General features: G+C 41.4%; 1 protein-coding gene across 3 annotated transcripts in view; it reads right to left on the reverse strand.

Annotated features, from left to right (window-relative positions):
• The window catches only part of Cdk5rap2 (CDK5 regulatory subunit associated protein 2), a 184,738-nt gene that overhangs the window by 90,432 nt on the left and 71,656 nt on the right, over window positions 1–22,650 (reverse strand). For all 3 annotated transcript variants that reach the window (XM_031377671.1, XM_031377670.1, XM_031377669.1), the window contains exons 13-14: window positions 7,357–7,527; window positions 4,312–4,452 (exon numbers count right to left, since the gene is read on the reverse strand). In XM_031377671.1, the coding sequence (XP_031233531.1) occupies window positions 4,312–4,452; window positions 7,357–7,527 (312 nt within the window). The remainder of the gene's footprint in view (window positions 1–4,311; window positions 4,453–7,356; window positions 7,528–22,650) is intronic.

Raw genomic sequence — 22,650 nt, forward strand, 5'->3', positions numbered from 1 at the left:
TGCATATAGCAGTTATCCTAAACCAGGCCTGGTGTCTGGCATAAATCAAATCCTGCCATAAACACTCTCTGAACTGATGATTAAATAGGTAAGAGGGGAACACAGGGACTGATATGAATCTTAAGAGCAGAGATTCCTGTGGATATTTTGCATAATGGAAGTCAGAGTGAGTCAACGTCTTCCTAGAAGCAAATTGCTCACCCATGTTAAATAAATGAACTCTTCGGAGCCATTTGCGTCCCATTTCATCAATCACCTATTCCCCTGCGCTGACTCATGCCCCATTAGAATGAAGTCATTTGGCTCCCTCAGCAGAGCTGACAGCCAGTAGATTTCCTTGGCACAGAAGAGAGCTAGGCTGCCTGGGGATGGTGGGCAGTGAGGCACCTGCTGAGCAGGTGCCATCAACCCTCTCCAGCATCTCCAATCACAGAACAGCTCAGCAGGAGGTGTCTCAGCACAGACACTTGGCACTGTGCTTGGCACACATCTTCATGTGTGGCCCCATGTGTGCAGTGCACCCTCCACAGCCCTAGGAGTGATCTCCCACTCACTACTATCAGAAACATAACAGCAATCCACAGACAGACATTGTTCCTCTGTGAGCAAGGCCCTGAGCCCTTGTTAAACCAGCACAACTGTCTCTTGGGCATTCTAAGATTTAGACAGAGACATCTCACACCCATTTAGGAATGGTGATGTCTACAATAAGTCAAAGTCTTTTTTCCTCAAAGTCCATGGCACTCCCTCAGTCTTCCCAGAGCCTTCCACATGGTACCTATGAGAACCTTCAGTTTGTTCCCAATCAAAGTCACTCTTCATAGCTGCTGAACTCAGACTATTCTAGGCTAGCTTCTGGAACATTAAACCCAGAGCAAACTTACTAGCATGTCTCTATTATCGCTAATCCTCTTAGAAGAACAGATTAGAATCTGCCTCAAAGACTAGGAAGGCACGTTTTAGAGAGATCTGGTGAGTTGTCAAAGGCCAGAGATCTTAAGTAGCATGACTGACATAATGTACCCAAGGAGGGCAGAGGCACTTTCTGCCACCGGTTCTGGAATGACTTCAAGAAAACACGTGAACAGTGCAGACCACAATCTGAAGAGACAGCAGACTGGTAAACAGAAGGCTTAATGCATCACTTCCTGCTAATCAGGGCAATTTGGTGACCTGGTAAATGGATGGGGCCTATTTCAGCAGCTGTGTCACAACCCTGCAACTAAGACATTTATTTTAATACTCACAAAATGCAGCCGCATATCCCAACCAGGTCAACAACAAAGTTAGAAATCATGCCTGTGGCAAGTCACATATAGCCAGAGAACTTCACACCTTCTTCTTCAGCTCCCTGATCACCTAAGCATTAATTCTCAGGATCACACATGCTTAGCAGGAACAGAAACACTACCATAGCCTTGAGCTCTTTGTAAAAATGGGCAGAGGATAAATCCTAAATCAACACAAAATGGCCAAGGGCATAGCAGAAGAAATCCACATTTTCTACACAGAAAGAACAATCATTGAAAAGCAAACTTTTCTTAAGGGAATAGAGCAGAGACAGTAAGGCTGTAACAGCCAGGAGTTCTTAAATTGACACCCAGAAATTTACAATTCTGAAGTGTAACTTACAATTCCTTATCCACAACTTGCAATTAGTCCTGCACAACAGAATTAAATCCTTTGCCAAATATTTCAGCATTTTGCACAGTAATTTAAAAATTGCCAAAATGTGGATACTGCCAAATGTCCATGCAATGTCCTGGTACCCATGATTATACAAGGGACAGACATTACTCAGTACAAAATAAATTAATTAAATATTAAAATATTCAACCGGCTTCATAAGATCATAAACATTTTGATCAATGAGCTATACAGGACTAAAATGCTATTCCAAAAGCGAAGTTTAATAAGTACAGGATGTAAATCAGTGAAGAACTACCTTCTACACTACCCTGTTTAGATTTCTATTGTTGCAATGAAACACCATGACTGAAAAAGAAAGTTGGGGAGGGCTGGCGAGATGGCTCAGCGGTCCTGAGTTCAGATCCCAGCAACTACATGTTGGTTCACAACCACCCGTAAAGAGATCTGACGCCCTCTTCTGGTGCGTCTGAAGACAGCTACAGTGAATTACACCGGAGCTAGCGGGGCCGGCAGAGGTCCTGAGTTCAGTTCCCAGCAGCCACATACATGATAGCTCACGGCCATCTGTACAGCTACAGTGTACTCATACACATAAAATAAATAAAATAAATCTTTAAAAAAGAAAAGAAAAAGAAAGTTGGGGACGAAAGGGTTTAATTGGTTTACACTCCCTTTTGGCTTACACATGTAGTTCATTATTGAAGGAAGCAAGGCCAGGAATTTAAACAGGGTGGGGACCTGGACACAAAAGGTGATGGAGAGGCCAATGAAGGGGTGCTTCTTACTAGCTTGCTCCTCGAGGCTTGCTCAGCCTGTTTTATTATAGAACCTAGGACCAGCAACCCAGGGATAGCACCACCCAGAATGGGCTAGGCCCTCCCCCGTCAGTAACTAATTAAGAAAATATCCTACAGCATTTTTCTCAATTCAGAAATTGAGAAAATTTCTAATTTTCTCAATTCCTTTCACATGACTCTAGCCTGTATTGTGTTGATATAAAATTAGCCACAATATTACCTGACCTAAACTGTTTAGTTGCAAAACAGGCTACCTTTTTACAGGTCCTGTGCACCTTGACAGTTCCACAAACTTTGGTCCAAATAAAAACAAAACAAAACGAACACTGGTGAAGACTTAGTTCTTGGACTGTTTATCCAGCCCTGCGCAGGACTAGGTCTGTCACTGCAGCACTATGAAGGTACTGTCTGCAAAAACATTTCTGTGCCTTCTGAAAAACAAATCACAGTCTACCCATCCCCTCCAACCACCACAGCCGCTCTGGTTCCTCCTAATGGACCTTTAACTGACCACTCCACAACTGGAGAACTGCAGGATGGTACTGCACAAGAACACAAGGGCAGCCTCCAGCTCTATGCCAGCCTCCAGCTCTAGTTCCCTCTGATGGATGCCCATGCTGTCCAGCTTGTTCATTATTGTGAAAAACACCTTTCACAAAACCACAAGTCACCATCGACCACTCATGAGAGGACTAATTTGCCTAATTTTAAAAAGGTTTAAAGAACCTGACCTATAGTTAACACCTGTTCTTTTGCACACAGGCTGCCACACTGCATCATTCATATAATCACTCAGCACACCTTTCCAGAGCCAAACATAGGGTGAGCACTGGATTTAGAGATAAGCACCAGTTTACCCTCCTGAAGTGCCTGCCAGTGGTGCTGCACCTGGCCCAGGGAAGAGAAGCAGAAGGATGGAGGCAATAAGAGCAACTAGAGGAGGAGTGTGTTACAAAAATGGGGCCAGTAGAGTGCAGTAGGATCAGGGAAAGTTACCCTAGACAGGTGTCTGCAGGGATACTCAGGGATTAAAAGATAAACCAAATACCACCAAGGCAGGTAGGGAGACATAAGCAAAGGCACACCGAGACACCAGCAGTGCTTGCAGGCATCAGCAAACTCTCTGCTGCATTCAGGGCAATGGAGACAGTTACTATAACTATCTATGCCCACCTCTGGCTCTGAACAAAGACACAGAAATTTATGAGATTTTGGCAGCATAACTGCTAGGCTGGAGAGTTAAGTTGGGACTTTTCAGGCTGAAAGAGTAGTTAGGTGAGAACCGGAAGCCAGAGGCCAGCTGGACACGGATGAAGCAGCAGGCACCAGGATGAGATTAAGATGGACAGGTAACAGGCCACAGGGTAGGATCTAGGCTAAGCCAATGTTGTTGGGTTAGAATAACTAAAACTAAGACCCTGGACAGCTACAATGTCCAAAGCTTATAATTAATATAATAATGTTCTGTGTCCTTATTCAGAGCAAGGGTGGACAAAGACAGTTATGCTAGATTAGACCAATAATGTGGGGCCAGATGAGGAGGTGCTAGCATTTCAGCAGGACAACTTTCTTACTGCTTATAATCCAACAGTTCTCAAGAGATGACCTTTGATGGAACAGATACCAGGCTCCTCTCCCCGTGTGGTGGGCTTTCTCAGTTTCAAGTGCACAGCAAACAGGAACGCCCAGACAAAGGATACTAATTTGCAGAGCTGCTAGACAAACCCTCCCCTCCCACCACTGCAAGCTCAATTATCAGCAAGAAGGCACTGGAGAGTCTCTAGATCAAAGAAACTTATCAAACAAGTTTCAGAAAAGAAGATGAATACATTCACATGTGAACACCAATTTCAGTCAAGCTTGCCTTGGAGAAGATGAGCTCGCTGTCTGGTGACTGCTGAGAACACTTTTCTGTTATTAAGCCATCGCTCCCAAACTTGAGCTCCTCCGCAGTCATTAAATGACAGTTCTGCTGTATTGCTTCCAAATCTTTTTCATTGGATTTCTAAGGAAATGAAACAAATCATAAGGAAGTTTTCATCAAGAAAAGAATATTAAGAGATTTTTCTTAAACTCTTTTAGGGGAGATATCTTATTTTATCACAAAGTCATTCTATCCCCTAAATAATTCCATCATCCCAAAATATTAGACAACTAACAGGGCTGTGATGCAGAGCCAATATACTAACCACCTGGCAGAGGATGGTGGCTGTCCACAAACTGACACTACTTACCACAGTGACTGTCATTAAGTGAACTGGTTCCATCCCTGGGACTACGCTGCTCTCTGAATGACCCCTGGATCATTTCCTACCCAGTCAACAAGATGAGCAAGTTGAGTGCTTACATATTTAAGTCCAGTAAAGTCTTAGTCTCCTTTGAAACTACAAATTTGATCTATCACATAAGCACAAGGGAGAAGAGACTGAGACTGCACATACACATTAGGATATGTTCATATATGATTTTCCTTCTTCACAACACACAATCCTTCCTGTGGCCCCTCAGCAGCCTGTATCTGATAATACAACAGCACTGGAGACTGCATCTCTGGTCTGGCCAGGTTCACATTCAGAATGTATTCCCAACCTGAATATTCCTAAAGCAGAGTTTTATTCACTTTTTTTGTGGGAAAGTAAGGGGGCAAGGGATAAATAAGATCAACATCTATGCTCTGTGCATGGAACAGAATTTAACATGCCAATCATTTAGAAGGAATTTGGTACCCACAAGGGAGAAATAGGCTGTTGTCTGTAAGATCCCACTGAACTCTAATAGGAAGAACTAGAAACTGTCCAACACTACCACTCTAGAATTGTGTTGGTACAGCTGTACCTTCATCACTGTCAAGTTTTGACCTACCTAGCTAACCATACTGTAGGGCTTAACAAGAAAATAGTAACCTACTCTCTTCCCAGTTTTTACCTCAAAGTCTCAATCCCTGACAAAACCAATTTGCAATTCCTTAGGTACTACTTCTGTTTTGAATTCAGGTGTCACCATCACAGTGTCCTGTGCTTCTTGATTTCTTATACTTCAATTTCACCAAACTGGCTCCAATCACTGGAGTGTAGGGATTTAGCGTTTGAGTCAATTATCTCCACCTCAAGATCTCTCCTAACAATTACATCATTACTGGTTGAAACAATGTTGTAGCCAAGTAATGTGGCATTCATGATTACACTGCAATCCACGTTCAGTTCTTTGAACTCTTGGAATTAGTAACTATTTTGTTCTAACTAAACCATACTTCAACAGTCTCTTCTCCCATTTGCTGAACTTAAGCCTTTTAAATGCTGAAAGTGCTCAGACACTATGAATGTGGAAATGGACACATCAAAGTGGTCTTACAGGGATATGTGTGGGGCCCAGAGAGCCATGGGACCAGGAACAGCCCCTGAGCAAGAGTGGGTTGAGGTATGTCCAAACCTGGGAAATCTTGTCCTGAGATGGGCAGGAATAGGATGGCTCGCCCACTGCATGCCATGGTGTACAGAACCCTGTCCTCCGCGCCCCTTGCCTTACCAGAGGAAGTCATGTTGCCAGTAGTTGGGTTAAACTTCCTTTCCCCTCATAAGGTCATGTCCAGAAGCACCTGGAATTCCTCCTCATGCAAATGAGGCATCCCCAACATCTTGGTCCTGGCCAATGATATAAACTCACCCCCCCAAAATATTTAAATAGCCTTTGTTGCCCCCAAATAAACTGAAGAACTAGTGTGTGTGTGTGTGTGTGTGTGTGTGTGTGTGTATTCTTTGCTCACGAACTCATTGGTGACCTGAACCCACCTGTGCCTGGCTACGCTTCTCTCCCTCCAGTCTAGCCCAGTGCACAATGGACCTAGCTACCCCTAGGGTAGAAGCCGATATGGGTTTGCAGAGATGTACAAGTGAAAACGAGCTGTTTGATTGAAGAACCTTCAATTGCCTGCATCTTTCATTCTATTTCCCTCTAGGAGGAATCTCCTGGTTGGGGTGTGCACACTCCATTTACTTCATTCCCTTCACTGCCATTTTTGCTTTCAGCTGCCTCCAATGATGCCCAGGGCAGCACTTCTGTGCTTTAGATCCCCCAGAAATCTCTTGCTGGAGACAAAGAGAGGGTCATCAATACCTGCCCAGAATCCTAGCTAAATCTCCTGTTTTCAAAGGTATTGGCCACATCTTATATCTGCTAAGCCATTTTTTGGGATGTAGCCTATTAGTTCAACTCTTATTCACTTTTCTTTACTATGTGTCATAGTAGCAAAACTGAATCCTGTGCAGTTCCCACTCATATAAACACAACATCCACAATTTTGTTAACTTACAGCTTCTGTTGCACATTGTTCCTTCTTAGCACTGTAGGCTTACACATCCCTATTCTCAAACTCTTGTTTAAATGGGGTTTCAGTAGTAGGAGGCACTATTAAAATACCTGGATTTAATCCACCACAGTTACCTGGGTAAAATCTCAGAAATTCACTATATGGCCAATAAAAAGTGAATTCCAAACTAAACAGGAAAGGAAATGGGCAAAGGAGCGTGAAAGTACTTGTCCTCAGTGAGTAGGCTGGGTGTAGAAGCAAATCCAGCCACGGATCTGCCATTTATTGTGGGGCCAGGGTAAACGTTTCCCCTCTGACCTTGATTTCCCTCCTATTGGATGAGGCTCATATGACAAAAGGTAGTTCTAAGTGCCACAAACAGAGCGTGAAGTCTGTTGCAGGGGCAGTGATGGACCATGCTTCGAATCCAATACTTCAAAGGTGGAGGCAAAAGTCAGAAACTAAAGTTATCCAGCTACACAGTGAGTTTGAAACCAGCCAGGCAATATGAGACTCTGTCTCAAGGAAAGTGTTTGGAGTTCAGAATACACTACTAAATTGAAAGAAGATTTACATGTGAAAGGAAAAGAAATGGTACGGTACCTGAAGCAGCAGGTCCTCCGGGCTGCCACTTTCAGTCAGACTCCTGACCACTTGTTCTTGAGTATGGAAGTTTATCTCGCTTTCCCCTGGAAGACTCTTGTAATGCTTCTCCACAGCCTTCTCTCTCTCACTCACTTCCTTGCGTAGTTTCTCAACTTCATTTCTAAGGTCCTAGAGCAAGAAAAAGAAGAAAAATGAGATTCATTGGACAAAGAGTTCCAGGTGACAATTTGTTATTAGCTTTACTTCCAAGTTATGATGAGAACAAGCTGATCAGTGTACTTAACAAATGCAGGCTTCTTTCTTGTTTAGAGTTTTACAGAAACCCATTTCCAGGACATCACAAATTTAGAGAAGCTTTTACATGCATGGTATTATTTATAATGGTAAAAAAAAACCAGAAAACCAAACAGCCTAAAATGGAGGAAAAACAAGAGAAAATAATAGAGAATAATATTAAGTAAAGAAGAACCAGAATTAAGCCATGTGTAAAATACAATGCTCATTATTTCCTGCATGTCTAGCCAACTGAGGGAGCATTCTGAGCAGACACATCAGAACAGTAGCAGAACACCTAAGCAGAGGAGCAACACGGGCTTCCAAGAGGTCGTCCCTTTTTCTAAGTTTCTACTTCCCTGAAATTCTATGATGCAAGTAATCAGAAAAGGTCATAAAAAACTCATAACACACAAATTCACTTACTTGGCATGAAGTTTTTAAACAGCAGGAAAAAATATAAAGTAAACATACAGTAAGACTGCTTACGACAGGGCCCTGTGAGGCCACTTTGTGAGGATAGCTGTTTAGAAAGGCAAATGACTGTAACCAAACAGACGTGGACCAACAGGAATAACCTGGCCCAGTCTCACCAAGCGACAATCAAACTGCACAGAAAAAGGAATGGGGTCTCTCTGAAGACGTCCAGGTAGGCTCCAGGACCCACTAATGCAGAGGTGGAGGAAGGGAGAAAGGAGAGCACACTTCCATGCATTTTACCATAACACAAACTAAATGGCTGCCTCTAAGAAAAAGAAGATAGCTGGATAGAAGAGACAGAAAAAAGAGAGAAAAAAAAGTAAAAAGACAGAACTAGCTTTACAGATGTAACCATTTAAACTTTTACACAATAATCTGTTTTAAAATTCCCCTAAAACTGAAAACAGAGCAAGCAATTAGTCTGGCTTTGCATGGTACTGACAGGTAATCAAACAGAAAAGCTGCTTCAGCAGCCTAAGGATGGACTAATGAGCACACCCCTACTAAGGTCTCTCCCCGGGGGCAAAGAAGAAGGGGAAACATATTAAACTGTTTTAGGTAACTGTCTCGTGAATAATAATGTTAGTAGTGGTAATCTGAAGTGGATGTATGTATCTATCAATGAGTGGCTATTAATCTCCTTAGTTCTAGGACTTTCAACACAATAGAAAAGAACTCAAACAGAAACCAAGTTAAACTCACTAGAAATCAGAGAATGAGCTATTCACATGTCTTTACACTGAGCTGTTTCCTTCCTTCCACTGAGAAGGGCCAGCATCAATATTCTACCGCCATCTGCACTGTGTTTTCAATCATTGCCCACCAAAAGAACTGTGCTTGCCAAAGTGCAGCCCCTAAAACAGCATCACTTGCATCCTTACAACTAATGCTGCAGACCTCTAGAGAGGTGGACCTGCCTCAATATATATTTTAAGGGGTCCTCCAGGGAACTGTAGGACACATGAAAGGTCATCTCAGAAGAACAGATTACTAACTGTAGACTTGGGATGGGAGCAAATATGAGCCCAGACATCTTTTCATACCCAAGAGGAAGAAAGGAGTCAAGAACTACAGTAAGCATATCCAAGGGAACCAACCAGAATAAGTATTTTCCACTATTGAGGGAAGAAAATAGAATTTTCATAAGGATATGCAAGTAATTAAAATACATCAAAATACCACAATCAGTACTGGGGATATGGCTTAGTGGAAGAAACTTAGCTTGCACAAGGTCCCATGTTCAATCCCCAAACACACAAGTGTGTATATACAAACAAGCACACACACAAAGATGTGTATGCACAGTAGTGATGAGGAAATCCATAATTTTATAATACTTTAAAAAATATTTTTAGTTGCTCTGACAGAATATATGCCCTCACAGATGTTCCCATTCCAATCCCTTAATGGCAAAAAGCAATAAAGGCAAGCAGATGAAATTCAGGCTGTTTAACCAGCTGACTTTAAAGGACATATGTCATTCTGAGGTACCAAAGCAGCTCAATTTAACTACAAGAGCCCTTGAAGATGCAAGAACGGCAGAAGATGTCTCTACAACCATGACTAGCAGTAAGGGTGGAAAGGGCCCACAGGTCAAGAAATCCGCCAGTCTTGAGAATCTGCAGCCTACCAGTGAAATGCAACTTAGGAACAGCCTCCAGCTCAACTCGATGAGCGCTACTTCAGACTTGTGACCTGCAGAACAGTTAAGATTGTGAATGTGAATGTGATGTACTGTGATGACCTGTTGTAGCTGTAACAAGAAGTCAAACGCCTTTCAACGTGCCTAGAGAACTCCTTTTGTGATTTTTTACATTTAACTTTTCCTGCATGAATTGCCCCTTATTACAAATAACTACATAAGAAAAATCAAATATATTTTTACAGGGATAATCACCTGTAAACTAAAAAATAATGAAATCAGATAATCATCAATGGGTAAACAATTATAAAATTGGACACACAAATATTTGAAAGAAAAAATATTTTTTAATCAAAAATCTAAGATGAGGCTATCTTAGAACCTTAATCCAAAATAAGATCACAAATGCATTGTGAACTTCTTTAAAAACTAAATCAAAATTTAATACTAGAGGGAGTTAAGGATTTTTTTTGGTCATATGTTTGTTTTTAATTCTATACACAAAATTGTCCCTTAGTGTCCCAGGGGGATTGGTTTCAAGATCCCAAGAGATACCAAAAGTAATGTTCAAGTCCTTCCCTAAAATGGTATAATATTTGCATAGAATCTCCCCACATTCTCAATTGCTATAATATTTAGAACAGTATAAATGCTGTAAACATCTGTTACATAATATTGTTAGGGAATAATGACCAGAGTCTCTACATGTTTAATATAGACATAATTTTCTACTCAAGTTAAACGTGTGGATGCAGAATGCAGACACAGAGCCAGCTGTAATGCTAAAGCAACAGTAACAGAATAATAATGAATAAGCTCGTCCTGCCAACAACTTAAGCCACGTTCAAGCTGTGGATGCTTCTTTTAGACTTCCTACACCTGCAGTGAGTTTTTACATTATTTCAACTTTGGTTTGGAATTTTTTCCATCTTTATTTATTCTATTACATCATGACCTACAAAGAACGTACAGCAACTAAATAATGAAGATGAAAAGTGAACAATTTAAAGAGAAAAGAAAAGAGAAAGAAAGCTGGCCTGGTGGCTTAATTACACCTGGCCAGCCGGCTCTACAGAGAAAGTTCCAGGCCAGCTAGGTTTGTAGAGCCAGACCCTGTCTCCAAAAACAAGCAAGCAAGCAAAAACCAATTCTACACAATGTTCTCATTTACCAGTTTTAACAAAGATAGCAAAATTCAATGCACTGTATCCTCAGAGCCTCCAACTATTTGAGCCTCCACATAACATGTTATTACAGACTGCTACTTTCTATTGCTGTGAGTATCTTTTATTACAGCTTTAGAGTTAATTCTTCATGAAAATCTCTGAGAGGGATTTCTAAGTCAAAGGATATGCATATTTTGAGGATTTTTCCAAAGAGGCAATGACAAAAGAAAACACAAGTGCAACAATCAAAGCACTAGAGGCCTGCGGCCAAAGCCTTGTCAGTAGTAGTTTCTAAAGTATTTGCTAATGGAACCGATAGGACAGGCTCCTTCAGAACTGTTTTCAAGTTTGCATTTCTTTCATACTCCACTTGTGTATAGATGGCTATCCTGGTTTTTGTTGTTGTTGCTGTTGTTGTTGTTGTTCTGCCTCCATCACCACTGCAAACTATTGTAGCTAGCTAGGAAATGACAGTACTTTCCAGAGCAGTTCAAATAAAAGCTGATCCCTTAAGAATCATCTAGGAGGGGGAGGTAGAGAGAAGATGACCCAGCAGTTAGTTAAGAGCACAGACTGTTCTTCTAGAGGTCTTGGTTTGATTCAGACCATGTCAGCTCACAGCCATCTGTAACTCCAATTCCCAGAGATCTGATGCCTTTTTCTGGCCTATGTGGCATATCCATGCAAGTAGTACACAGGCACAATTGCATGCCAAGCACACATATACATTTAAAATTAAAATAAAAAAATAAAAAAAATAAAAACCCAAGGTGTGCACCTAAAAGCACAGATTCCATTCTTCCACATCTGAGTGCCTGCCAGGGCAAAGTGTGTCTGCCTTGCTAAAGTTGTTACAGAAGAGGCAGGAGTCACTTGTCCAGTAGACAGGACTTCATTATATCTCTCCTTGGGATCCTGCTGCTGTTTCTAGCCAGGGCACACACACACACTGGAGCCAGAGAAGCAACTGTGATTGAAAAGTTGGCAAGCAATAAGGAGGACCTGGGATGATCCCATACTCAGAATCAATGAAGCACAAGTGACTGTGGCCAGCACTAACCATGACTCACACCATGTGCCAGAAGTTAAACAGTTAATCTATCTAATCTTTAAAACTTATGATGGAGTGTGGTGGGTCAGCAGCTGGGAGGTAGAGGCAGACAGAACTGAATTTGAGGCTAGCCTGAAATACATAGTGAGTCCCTGGCCAGTCAAGGCTCCCTAGTGAGCTCCCTAACTCTCAAAAGCAAAGATACTAAGCCCCATCTGACTTCCAGCAGAACCCTGGCTACCTTATTGCTCTCTGCTTGCTGCTCACCCCACTAGTTCTGCTCCAACCAATGATCTTGTTGTGGCTTTTACATAGTAGGTATGTACTCAATCCATAACCTTCATGGTTGTTGTACCCAAAGTCTGCAGTTCCGAGCTGCCCCTTACCTCCTGCAGGTGTATCACTTCACTCCAATCTCCATAACCTCCCTCCCTCCCTCCCTCCACCTCCTCCACACCTCTTCCCTCTACCATCTCTTCCTGTAGCACTTGCTAATACAGTGTGAACTTTTTCAGTCCCATAAGGGCAGATCACATTTTGTTTACTTCTCCAACTCTAACCCCTATAACGGCAGCAATCACACAGAAGGTACTGTAGCAGATGAAACTGAGCCATAAACTCTTCGATTTCCCCCATGCAGAGACAGGGAGTCTATGCTTCTTCTTTTTAAAGCTTAGAAATGTAGTGACCACAGCAACCTAAAGAACTGGGCCATTTCTGGCCAAGACTGCAAAGTTTCTAATTCCTGTCTCTTTGGGCAATCTCTTGGCGGCCTGCATGTCCTACATCTAAGAGGCATGGACATCCTAACTCTCCTAGGCTGGTGAGGCTAAATGCAGGAACTCCAGTTGATAACCTCAGCTTAATTTTTTACCCATCTCCAACAATCTACCAATCATAGGACTCATTTGCCTTTGCAACCAGCCTACCTATCAAATGAGAACATGAGTGCGAGCAAAGTAAAGCAGAAAACCATTCAGATGAGGCCTGCCTAAATTCTTGGCTAAGAAAAAAGAAATATAATAAAGTTATTATTTTAGATACCAACTTTGGGGTGACCTACTGTATAGGAATAGATAACGAAAATATCACTCAATAAATATCAATAAATTGGATAAGTGAAGTAAAGCAGGAAGGGTCTCATGGTGTTCTACTACTGAAGCACACACCAGCCCTACTGCCATTTAATGAGTAAGAGGCTGTGGTGGATTGCATAAAAATGGCCCCCATACGCCATTAGGGAGTAGCACTACTAGGAGGTGTGGCCTCATTGTAGTAGGTATAGCCTTGTTAGAGAAATTATGTCACAGGGACAGGCTTTGAGGTATCAGGTACTCAAGCCACATCCAATGTGGCATTCTCTTCCTGCTGCCTGTGGATCCAAATGTGGAACTCTCAGCTCCTTCTCCAGTACCATGTCTGCCTGCATGCTACCATGTTTCCAGCCATGATGATAATACATTAAATCTCTGAAACTCTAAGTTAGCTCCCATTACATGTTTCTTTTTATAAGAGTTGCCATGGTCACGATCTCTTCATAGCAATAAAACCCTGGGAGAAGTTAATTTACCTGTGATCAGAGTGAATGAAGTACAACAAATGGCTGATATCTGGTTGCAAACCTTCTCAGTTCACACCTACACCAACACACAGGTTTGGGTCTTTTTTTGTAATAATGCAATGATTCCAATCTACTTAATTAAACCCACCCAACATACCACTCTGAAGGACCACTAAAAAAAAATTGCAATGGAGATCTTAATATTAGGATAGCCACTTAAATATATCTTTCAAAACACAATGGAACTAGAGAGAAGGTAGGAAGACTTGAGTTTGGTCACTAGTACGTGTGCAAACATTAGATGCAGGCAGCCTATAACCCCAGAGCAAGGGGGAAAAGGCACAGAGACAAGTGAATTCCTAGAGTGAACTGGCCAGTCTGGGGTAATCAGAGAGGCCCAGGTTCAGTGAGAAACCATATCTCAAAAATAAGATAAGTAACAGAGAATGATGCCTGGCATCAAGCTCAGGCCTTTGGCCCATACACTGGTGCACTTGTACATATTATTCCATGAGGATATACATATGACATGCACACACAAAATAAAGTCACAATAAATCTGTACACTACCTTAGGAAGAATGTGCTTTCTTTAGAATATTATTTTAGTTGTGAATACTGTTTTAAGATATTCCTTTTAAATTAGTAAATAATCATATTTGTGGGAAAAATGTCCTGTTTTGATATATGAATATACTATGGAATAACTATATCAAGCTAATTAACAAGTCTGTCACTTAAATTTCTTGTCGTGACATTTAGAATTTGTTCTTTTAGCAATATTAAAAATTTAAATATTATAATCACCATGCCATACAATAGATCTGAGAGATTATCCTCTTGTTTGAAATCCTGTCCCTCTGGTGAACACCTCCACTACTTCTCTACACATCCCCTATCCTCCACAAAGCACCATTCTACTCTCCACTTGTGTAGATTCTGCTTGCTTATATACCAGGTCCATTTGTGTTCTTCTAAATGACAGTTTCATTTTACGGTTGAATAATATTCATGCGTGTGTGTGTGTGTATGTGTGTGTGTGTATACACACATGCATTTGGGTGTGTGCACACATGCATCCATGCCTACGCTGGGTATGCATTTTCCTTATCCACACAGCAGGTGATGAACATTTAGGTTCCTTTCATTCTCAACTGCTGTCAATAAGTGCTGCAATGAACAAGAAATCAAAGTGGAGATTTCTCAACCTACTGACTTCAATCCTTTTAAGATGTATACACAAAAGTGCAATTACTGAATCGTAAGATAATTCTAGTTTCATTTTCTGAGGAACCTTGATACTGTTTTCCTAAAAAACGATTCCACCAATTTACATTCCCACCAACAGTGCACAGGAGTCCCCTTTCTCTGCCTCCTCCCAGCACTCGTTATCTTTCATCTTCTTGGTAATAGCCATTGTAAGAGCTCTGAGGTGATATGCTGTTGTGGTTGCAATTTGCATTTCCATGATGAATAGGAATGTGGAACTTTTTTTCAAAACAGTAACTACTCGTATGTCTTCATCTGAGAAGTCTAATCAAGTCCTTTCCCCATTTTGTTTTCTTACAATTCTGTTGTTTTGATTCTTAAATGTTGTGGATGCTTACCACCGCTCATGAGCTATGTGACTTATAACACACTTCCTCCCAGCATACAGGCTGTCTCTTCTCTCTGCTAAATTGCTTCCTTTGCTTGGCAGAAGCTTTGCATCCTGTGCTTTCAGGGTCATATACCAAAAAAGAACCATTGCCCAGAACGATTGTCCAAAAATTTACCTGCAGTGTTTCACATCTGGTTTTGAGTTCATTTTTAATATAGAATAACACAAAGATCTAATTTCACTCTCTGGCTGTCCAGTTGACCCACCTCCACTCATTGAAGAGATTAGTCATTCCTATGCCTGTGCCATATTTGGATTACAATTGCTTTGCAGTCTATTTGGTACAAAATGGTATTGCAATTCTTTAAACATTCATACTCCGTGCTATTTAAGTGTGTATTTTCCATGTACATAGCACTGCACACATGTATCAATCCCTACATTCAGCTCTCTCCTTTAAACACCTATCAAACCCATATTTCAAGGGAATGATTCAAGTTCTAGTATGTAATTGTCTGGTAATTATTCTATTCTCTTTTATCATTTGCTTTAATTCAGCTATCTAAGAGAACATGTGATAAAGACTACTAGAATATTCCACATTCTTGCATGTGTCCCCAAAACTGAGTTACAACATGAAAATGGCCCGCTCCGCAATTCTATAAAGGACACAAAGTTTTGTTACTCCCCAAGATTTAAGGAGATAAACTTAAAGTTTAGCATTGTGCTTGGTACATTATAAGTGGAGAGGGGGGAGGGAAGAAGAAAAGGTGGGAAGGAGAGGGAGAGGGAGAGGAAACAAGACAGAGAGACACAGAGAGTGTTTGTATGTCCATGCTCCAGCATCAAGGAGGCATGGAGCGAAATCAAGAAACCTAAGAAAATAAGCTCTTCCCTGTGGAACTTTAAACGGTGCCAGGAAGCTTGATAGGTAGTGCAGGTCTGAGTCCCCAGAAACCTGGGGTACACTCCAGAGATGGTACGCAACTCCCTGCTCCCATCCAGATTCCTGGCCTGGAACTAGTGCCACTCTTCTCACATAAGGAAATGTGACCAATGGTTATATAGGCCCAGAACAGAGTTCTCCATGACAATGAGGTACCTAGAGGCCCTGAGGATTTAGCCAACAAGCTTCTCTTCCCAATTCCTCCATGCAAAAGGTATTTAATTCCGAGTCCACCCTGAGAAGTGGTACCCATCCATTTTCAGCGATGAACAACCAATAAACAGTTTGGAACCAAGGACTGTCATTCATCTACCACCGCCGTGGGGAATGTGAAGGTCTTTTCCTACAGAGCCACAATTTAATTCTACCACAGAAGCCCTCTCTACTCCCAGCCACAACCACCCCCAAGCTGAGGACAATCACCACTAAGCTAAGCTGGTCTGCCCACCAAGCCGACCCCCACGCCCCAGGCCCATCTTTAGCTCATGGGCCTCTTCAGTTCTCAGCTCTTCCACAACTCCCAGCTGTGCCTGGATGTCCAAAAGTCTGAGAACCACAACGGTCCCAGCCTCACTACAGGCCTGGGGATCCCTGACACTTCATTCCTGACTTTCTGCAGTTCTCCAGCAGAAATTCTGAAGGCCCAGAATTCAGGAATTAGCAGCTTTGGCTCTCCCACATCTCAGACTGTGTTTTACCACCCTCACTCCACAGCGGTGACTTGGTGCATCCTTGAAGTCCAACACCCAACAGCAGAAGCTTTGGAGAAATGCAATCAAGCATTCTGTGCAACTGGCATTTGCCTCTTCAGCAGCCCTGCCCAGTGGTGAGGTAGAATGTGGACCCACACTTCCTCTTGGAATGATTATATCAGTAATGGAATTCATTATCAGCTACAAGCTAAGCATGGGCCAAGACACTGTTGTGAGGTATCACTAACTTTAATAACTATCTACAATGGTAAGGATCTTACTGTCTCAGAAAGGTAAATAATGCTCATAGAGACTGAGAGAATTGGACAAAAGTTTACATAATTTCTAATGCTGACATTGAAAACCAAGCTAGTGTGGCCCCAAATTCTATGATGTCAATTGAATTGTTAAGGCCAAAAGTGCTTTAAAGCACTCCATACCATGGGCTCTCATTAGGCAATACTTCCAAATCATAAGCCAATTTTATAGTGTCTCTAGCACTTGAATATCTGCAGCCCTTCTCCAAATTGATGGCAAGAACAAGATCTAGCTATTCATATGGTCAGCAATGAGAGAGTCTTTAAGCAAAGAGACTGGTGACAATAGGAGGATGTGTGCGCTAAGGGGGCCTTGAGGAGGAACAGCTGCCATGGCAACTCAAAGACAGCCAATTGACTCATGCTCTCACTACCCATGAATTATGAGAAATGTTAAGAGGATGGAGATGGCGTGTCTTGCTGAAGCAAAACAATCAGATGTAAAAATTGATAGTTCTCCCAATATTTGAGGGCTGACTAAATAGCGTTTTCTATAAATCAGTGCTCAACTGCTAAAAAACTATATGTGAAACTGGACAGAAAAATGACATCATGAGGGGTTCCCATCCCAGGAAGGATCTTTGGGCTTTCAGGTTAAAGGAAAGGAGGCAAGGTGGGCCAAGGCTACAGCTGAGGAATGATAGTTGATGTCTTTTCCCTCTTAGTAAAGTACATGACAGATGAAGAACCTGGAACTTCAAGCTCTTTGTGGTCAAGAAATCCTGAATCCTGCCCTGACAACCACGCCCACACCCCAGAGTTCACCTAAGACGTGGACAGACAAAACCATAGAATAGAGTCAAAATACAATAACAGAAGGTTTTGAGTTCTTTGTTGTTGCTGTCACTGTTTGCAGAGAGAGAAGCACATGCTCAACTTAATGGCACTACCTCTATCCTCTTCCTTAAGACCCCAGGCACGGCAGGGAAGATGCATGAGAATATACCGGAGTCAGTCCTCCTTACACATGCCGGGCCTCATAGGTCTGAAGTGGAAAGTAGACAATTCTGAACTTGGTTTTTGCCTTAAGGCACCATGCCTCTCTCCAGGTAACAAGGAAGAACCAGTGAATATTCTGGACACTAATCTGCTGAGCAACTCTCCCATGGAGGATCAGAAGAAAGGTTCAGGCTGCAGAATGAGGGAAGCTGAGCCCTCCTCTTATGGCATCTCCTTCAGAACATAGTTTTCACAAAAGCAACAATAGCAGTTTCTCAATTAAGTCCCTGAGCTACATTTTTTTTCCAGCTACACGGAGCCAGTAACTGCAGAAGACAACACAAGAGTGTGAGCATCCCATCTGTGGCTCCTCTGGTGGGCACCAGCTTAACCTCAGCTTGTCTCAAAGCAGTCCCTGTCATTCACACACTTTCCAAGTGCTCTGCCTGTCTTCACCCAGACCCTTCCACCTGAACATGTGTCATCCTCCTCCAGCCCCAGAAAAAAAAACTGGATGGATGCAGCATGCCCTCTTCCAAGGTTCAACCAGTGCCACCACTTCTAGAAAGCACTCCTTGATGCAACCACCTTCCCTATGTTAAGTCCGAAGAGCTCAAGAAATTTAAAAGTAATAGTATTTAAAATAATGTTACTAAGTATACTAAATTCCATTTGTCTGTCAAAACAAACAAACAAAAAAAACCCTCACCCAATCTAATCTCTCAACAATAACTTTATTACAATAAATACTGAATCTATCAAAATGAATAAAATGCCTAGTAATTCAAAATAATTTTTTAAATGTCAATAAAAAAAAGCTGGAAAGATATACAGGTAAGATGGCACACTTCTCTTCTAGAGGACCTAAGTTTAGTTCCCAGCGACCATGTCAGATGGCTCATAAAAACCTGTAACTCCAAATTCTGATGAATCCATTCACTTCTGGCCTCTAGGGGCATTGCACTCATGTGAACATAACACACACACACACACACACACACACACACACATACACACACACAAATACACAAATTTTTTTCTTTTAAAAAATGTCAGTGAGATCCAAAGGCATACAGGTAAACAACTGAAATTAGGAAGACAATAGAGAATATAAATAAGAAATTTTGAAAAAGAATGAATCAGAATGTTTTAAAAAATAAATCAGATTTTTTTGAAAACCTTAGCAGTCAGATCAAGCAAAAGAAAGAACCCTGGGGCTTGAAGATGGGTCTTAAAAAATCACTTTTAAACAGAAAAGAGGAAGTATGAGGCAGCATGAGAGGTTTCTGAGGCACCATCAAGGGGTCAAATGCCTGTGTCACTGGCATTCCATACATGGGACAAATAATGGAAAAAGAGCATAGAAAAGCTACTCAATGAGAGGACAGGAAACTTCCTAATAGTGGACAAACCACGGACATCAAGATTTAGTGAGTCCATAGTATCTAGAAAGGATGAAAAAGTCCTTATCACACACATTATACTTAAGCATAAAACACACAGGACAAATGAAAAAAAAAAAAAGACCTTAAAATCTGCCAAGAAAAAAATACCAAGTCACATTTAAGGACAAACCCAAGAAACTAACAGCAAATTTCATACAGAAATCTGCTAAAGGTATGGACTGATATATTTTAAGACCTGAACAAAGTAGCTGTCAACCAACATTATCAGACCAAGCAAGGGTATCTCTCAGAAAGCAAAGATCTTCTACATCAAGCAAAGTCTAATGGAGCTTCTGATCACCAGACAGTATGGAGAGTTATAAGAGTGCTGTAGTACAACACACATACCAACACACATACGCAAATAATAAGAATACTAAAATGTTTTAAAAAGCAAAATTAACAATTAGAAATGTATAGGCACCTAATATAAGAGCATCTGGTTTTATAAAATATTACACTTACTTTAAGAGATAGCTCTAAAACAATAATGTATATGTATGTGTGTGTGGGGGGGTTAATACTAGACTCTTCTCAACAGACAGATCATCTACCAATAAATAAATAAACACCAGATAGATATTTACAGAACAGTCTATCCAATATCTACAAAAGACATATTTTCCATTAATGCATTCTACTTTCTCTAGAAGAGAACATACATTAAGTCAGAAAAATTAAGTCTTTACAAATTAGAAAAAAAATATTTCCTGTATCTTTTCTAATGACAATGGAATTATGAAATACAAAGAACTTAGATACCTAGAAACCAACAGGAGAGAACACTTCAGAAATTATATAAGTTAAAAAGAACTCAACCACTGTAACTCCAGTTCTAGGGGATCTGACACTCTTCTTCGGGCCTTCACTGGCAGACACACACACACACACACACACACACACACACACACACACACACACACACACGGAAACTGAACTCCATAGTGCTGAGAAAACACCAGGTAACTGAGGCAGTCAACCAACTAAAGGGAAAGGAAATTATAGGGAAAAAGAATTTACAATTGCCTTAAACAAATGAAAATGGAAGCAAAACACACAAAACCAGTGAGATACAGTAAAAACAGTACCAAGAGGTGTTGGGGACCATGAGAGCCCTGAGATAAACATCCTGCCCCAGCTAATTGAGAACCCTGAGATTAACATCCTGCCTAACAATCACAAGGACCTGGCTTGGCCCTGGGAAAAGAACATTCACGGAAATCCACCCCCTCCCCACCTGTCATCCACCCCCTCCTCACCTGTCACCCCGGAGCTCAACCCCAGAAGATTTTGTAACCTTCCATCTCCCTCCTTCCTCTCCCCCTCCCCTGGTAAACTTCCTTCTCCCTCCTTCCTCTCCCTGTCCCTCCAAGATTTTTGCTTTAAATATGCTCTCCTCAACCAAGTAAACGACTCTTGACAAGCAATGCTTCCTTGAGTCCTGTCATCTCTCTCACCCATTCTTTATTCACAGGTCGTGACCCTCCTCGTTCCCCCGAATAACGTGACCTGCAGGCCAGGTCAAAGAGGCAAGGATACAGCAACAAAAACCTGCATCAAAAACAGATAGAAAATAGCCTAAAAAGGTACACCTCAAAGTCTCACAGAAGTGAGCGCAAAACCAGCGCCAAGGGACTCAGTGTCTTCTGCCTTCCATGGGCACTCCACTCAGGTGTACACACAGACCAAACATATTCTAATATTACAAATAAAATTTACCAAAAAACCTCAATGAGATACCATCACACCCCAGTTAGCATGATTATTGCCTCCCCCCACCCCCACTCCAAAAGGATAATAAATGTTCCCAAGGACTACCCTGTGATCTAGCTATCCCATTTGCTTGCAAAGTAGCAAAACACCTACTGTGTCCATTGACAAAATACAACATCCCTTTAGGATAAAAGTCTTGGAAAGATCAGGAATTCAAGGCCTATACTTAAACATAGTAAAAGTATTATATATAGCAAACCAGTAGCCAACATCAAACTAAATGGAAAGAAACTTGAAGCAATCCTACTAAAATCAAGGACTAGACAAGGCTGCCTACTCTCTCCCTACCTATTCAGTATTGTACTTGAAGTTCTAGGCAGAGCAATTAGACAACAAAAAGAGATCAAAGGGATACAAATTAGAAAGGAAGTAGTCAAATTATCACTATTTGCTGATGATATGATAGTATACTTAAGTGACCCCAAAAATTCCACCAGAGAGCTCCTAAACCTGATAAACAACTTCAGCAAAGGAGCTGAATATAAAATTAACTTAAGCAAATCAGAGGCCTTCCTCTACACAAAGAATAAACAGGCTGAGAAAGAAATTAGGGAAAGAACACCTTTCAAAATAGTCACAAATAATATAACATACCTTGGTGTGACTCTAAGCAAGTAAAAGGTCAGTATGAAAGAACTTCAAGTCTCTGAAGAAGGAAATTGAAGACCTCATAAGATGGAAAGATCTCCCATGCTCGTGGATTGGCAGGATTAACATAGTAAAAATGGCCATCTTACCAAAGGCAATCTACAGATTCAATGCAATCCCCATCAAAATTCCTATTCTTCACAGACTTAGAAAGAACAATTTGCAAATTCATCTGGAATAACAAAAAACCTAGGATAGCAAAAACTTAACAATAAAAGAAGCTCTGGTGGAATCACCATCCCTGACCTTAAGCTGTATTACAGAGCAATTGTGATTAAAAACTGAATGGTATTGGTACAGTGATAGGCAGGTAGATCAATGGAATAGAATTGAAGACCCAGAAATGAACCCACATACCTATGGTCACTTGATCTTTAACAAAGGAGCTAAAACCATCCAGTGGAAAAAAGACAGCATTTTCAACATATGGTGCTGGCTCAACAGGAGGTTAGCATATAGAAGAACACCAATCGATCCATTCCTACCTCCTTGTACAAAGCTCAAGTCCAAGTGGATCAAGGACTTCCACATAAAACCAAATACACTGAAATAATAGAAAAGAAAGTGGGGAAGAGCCTCGAACACATGGGCATAGGGGAAAATTTCCTGATCAGAACACCAATAGCTTATGCTCTAAGATCAAGAATTGACAAATGGGACCTCATAAAATTACAAAGCTTGAGCAGGGCACTGTGGTGCATGCCTTTAATCCCAGCACTTGGGAGGCAGAGGCAGGCGGATTTCTGAGTTCGAGGCCAG

The sequence above is a fragment of the Mastomys coucha genome, unplaced genomic scaffold, assembly GCF_008632895.1.
Source record: "Mastomys coucha isolate ucsf_1 unplaced genomic scaffold, UCSF_Mcou_1 pScaffold18, whole genome shotgun sequence".
Taxonomy (NCBI): domain Eukaryota; kingdom Metazoa; phylum Chordata; class Mammalia; order Rodentia; family Muridae; genus Mastomys; species Mastomys coucha.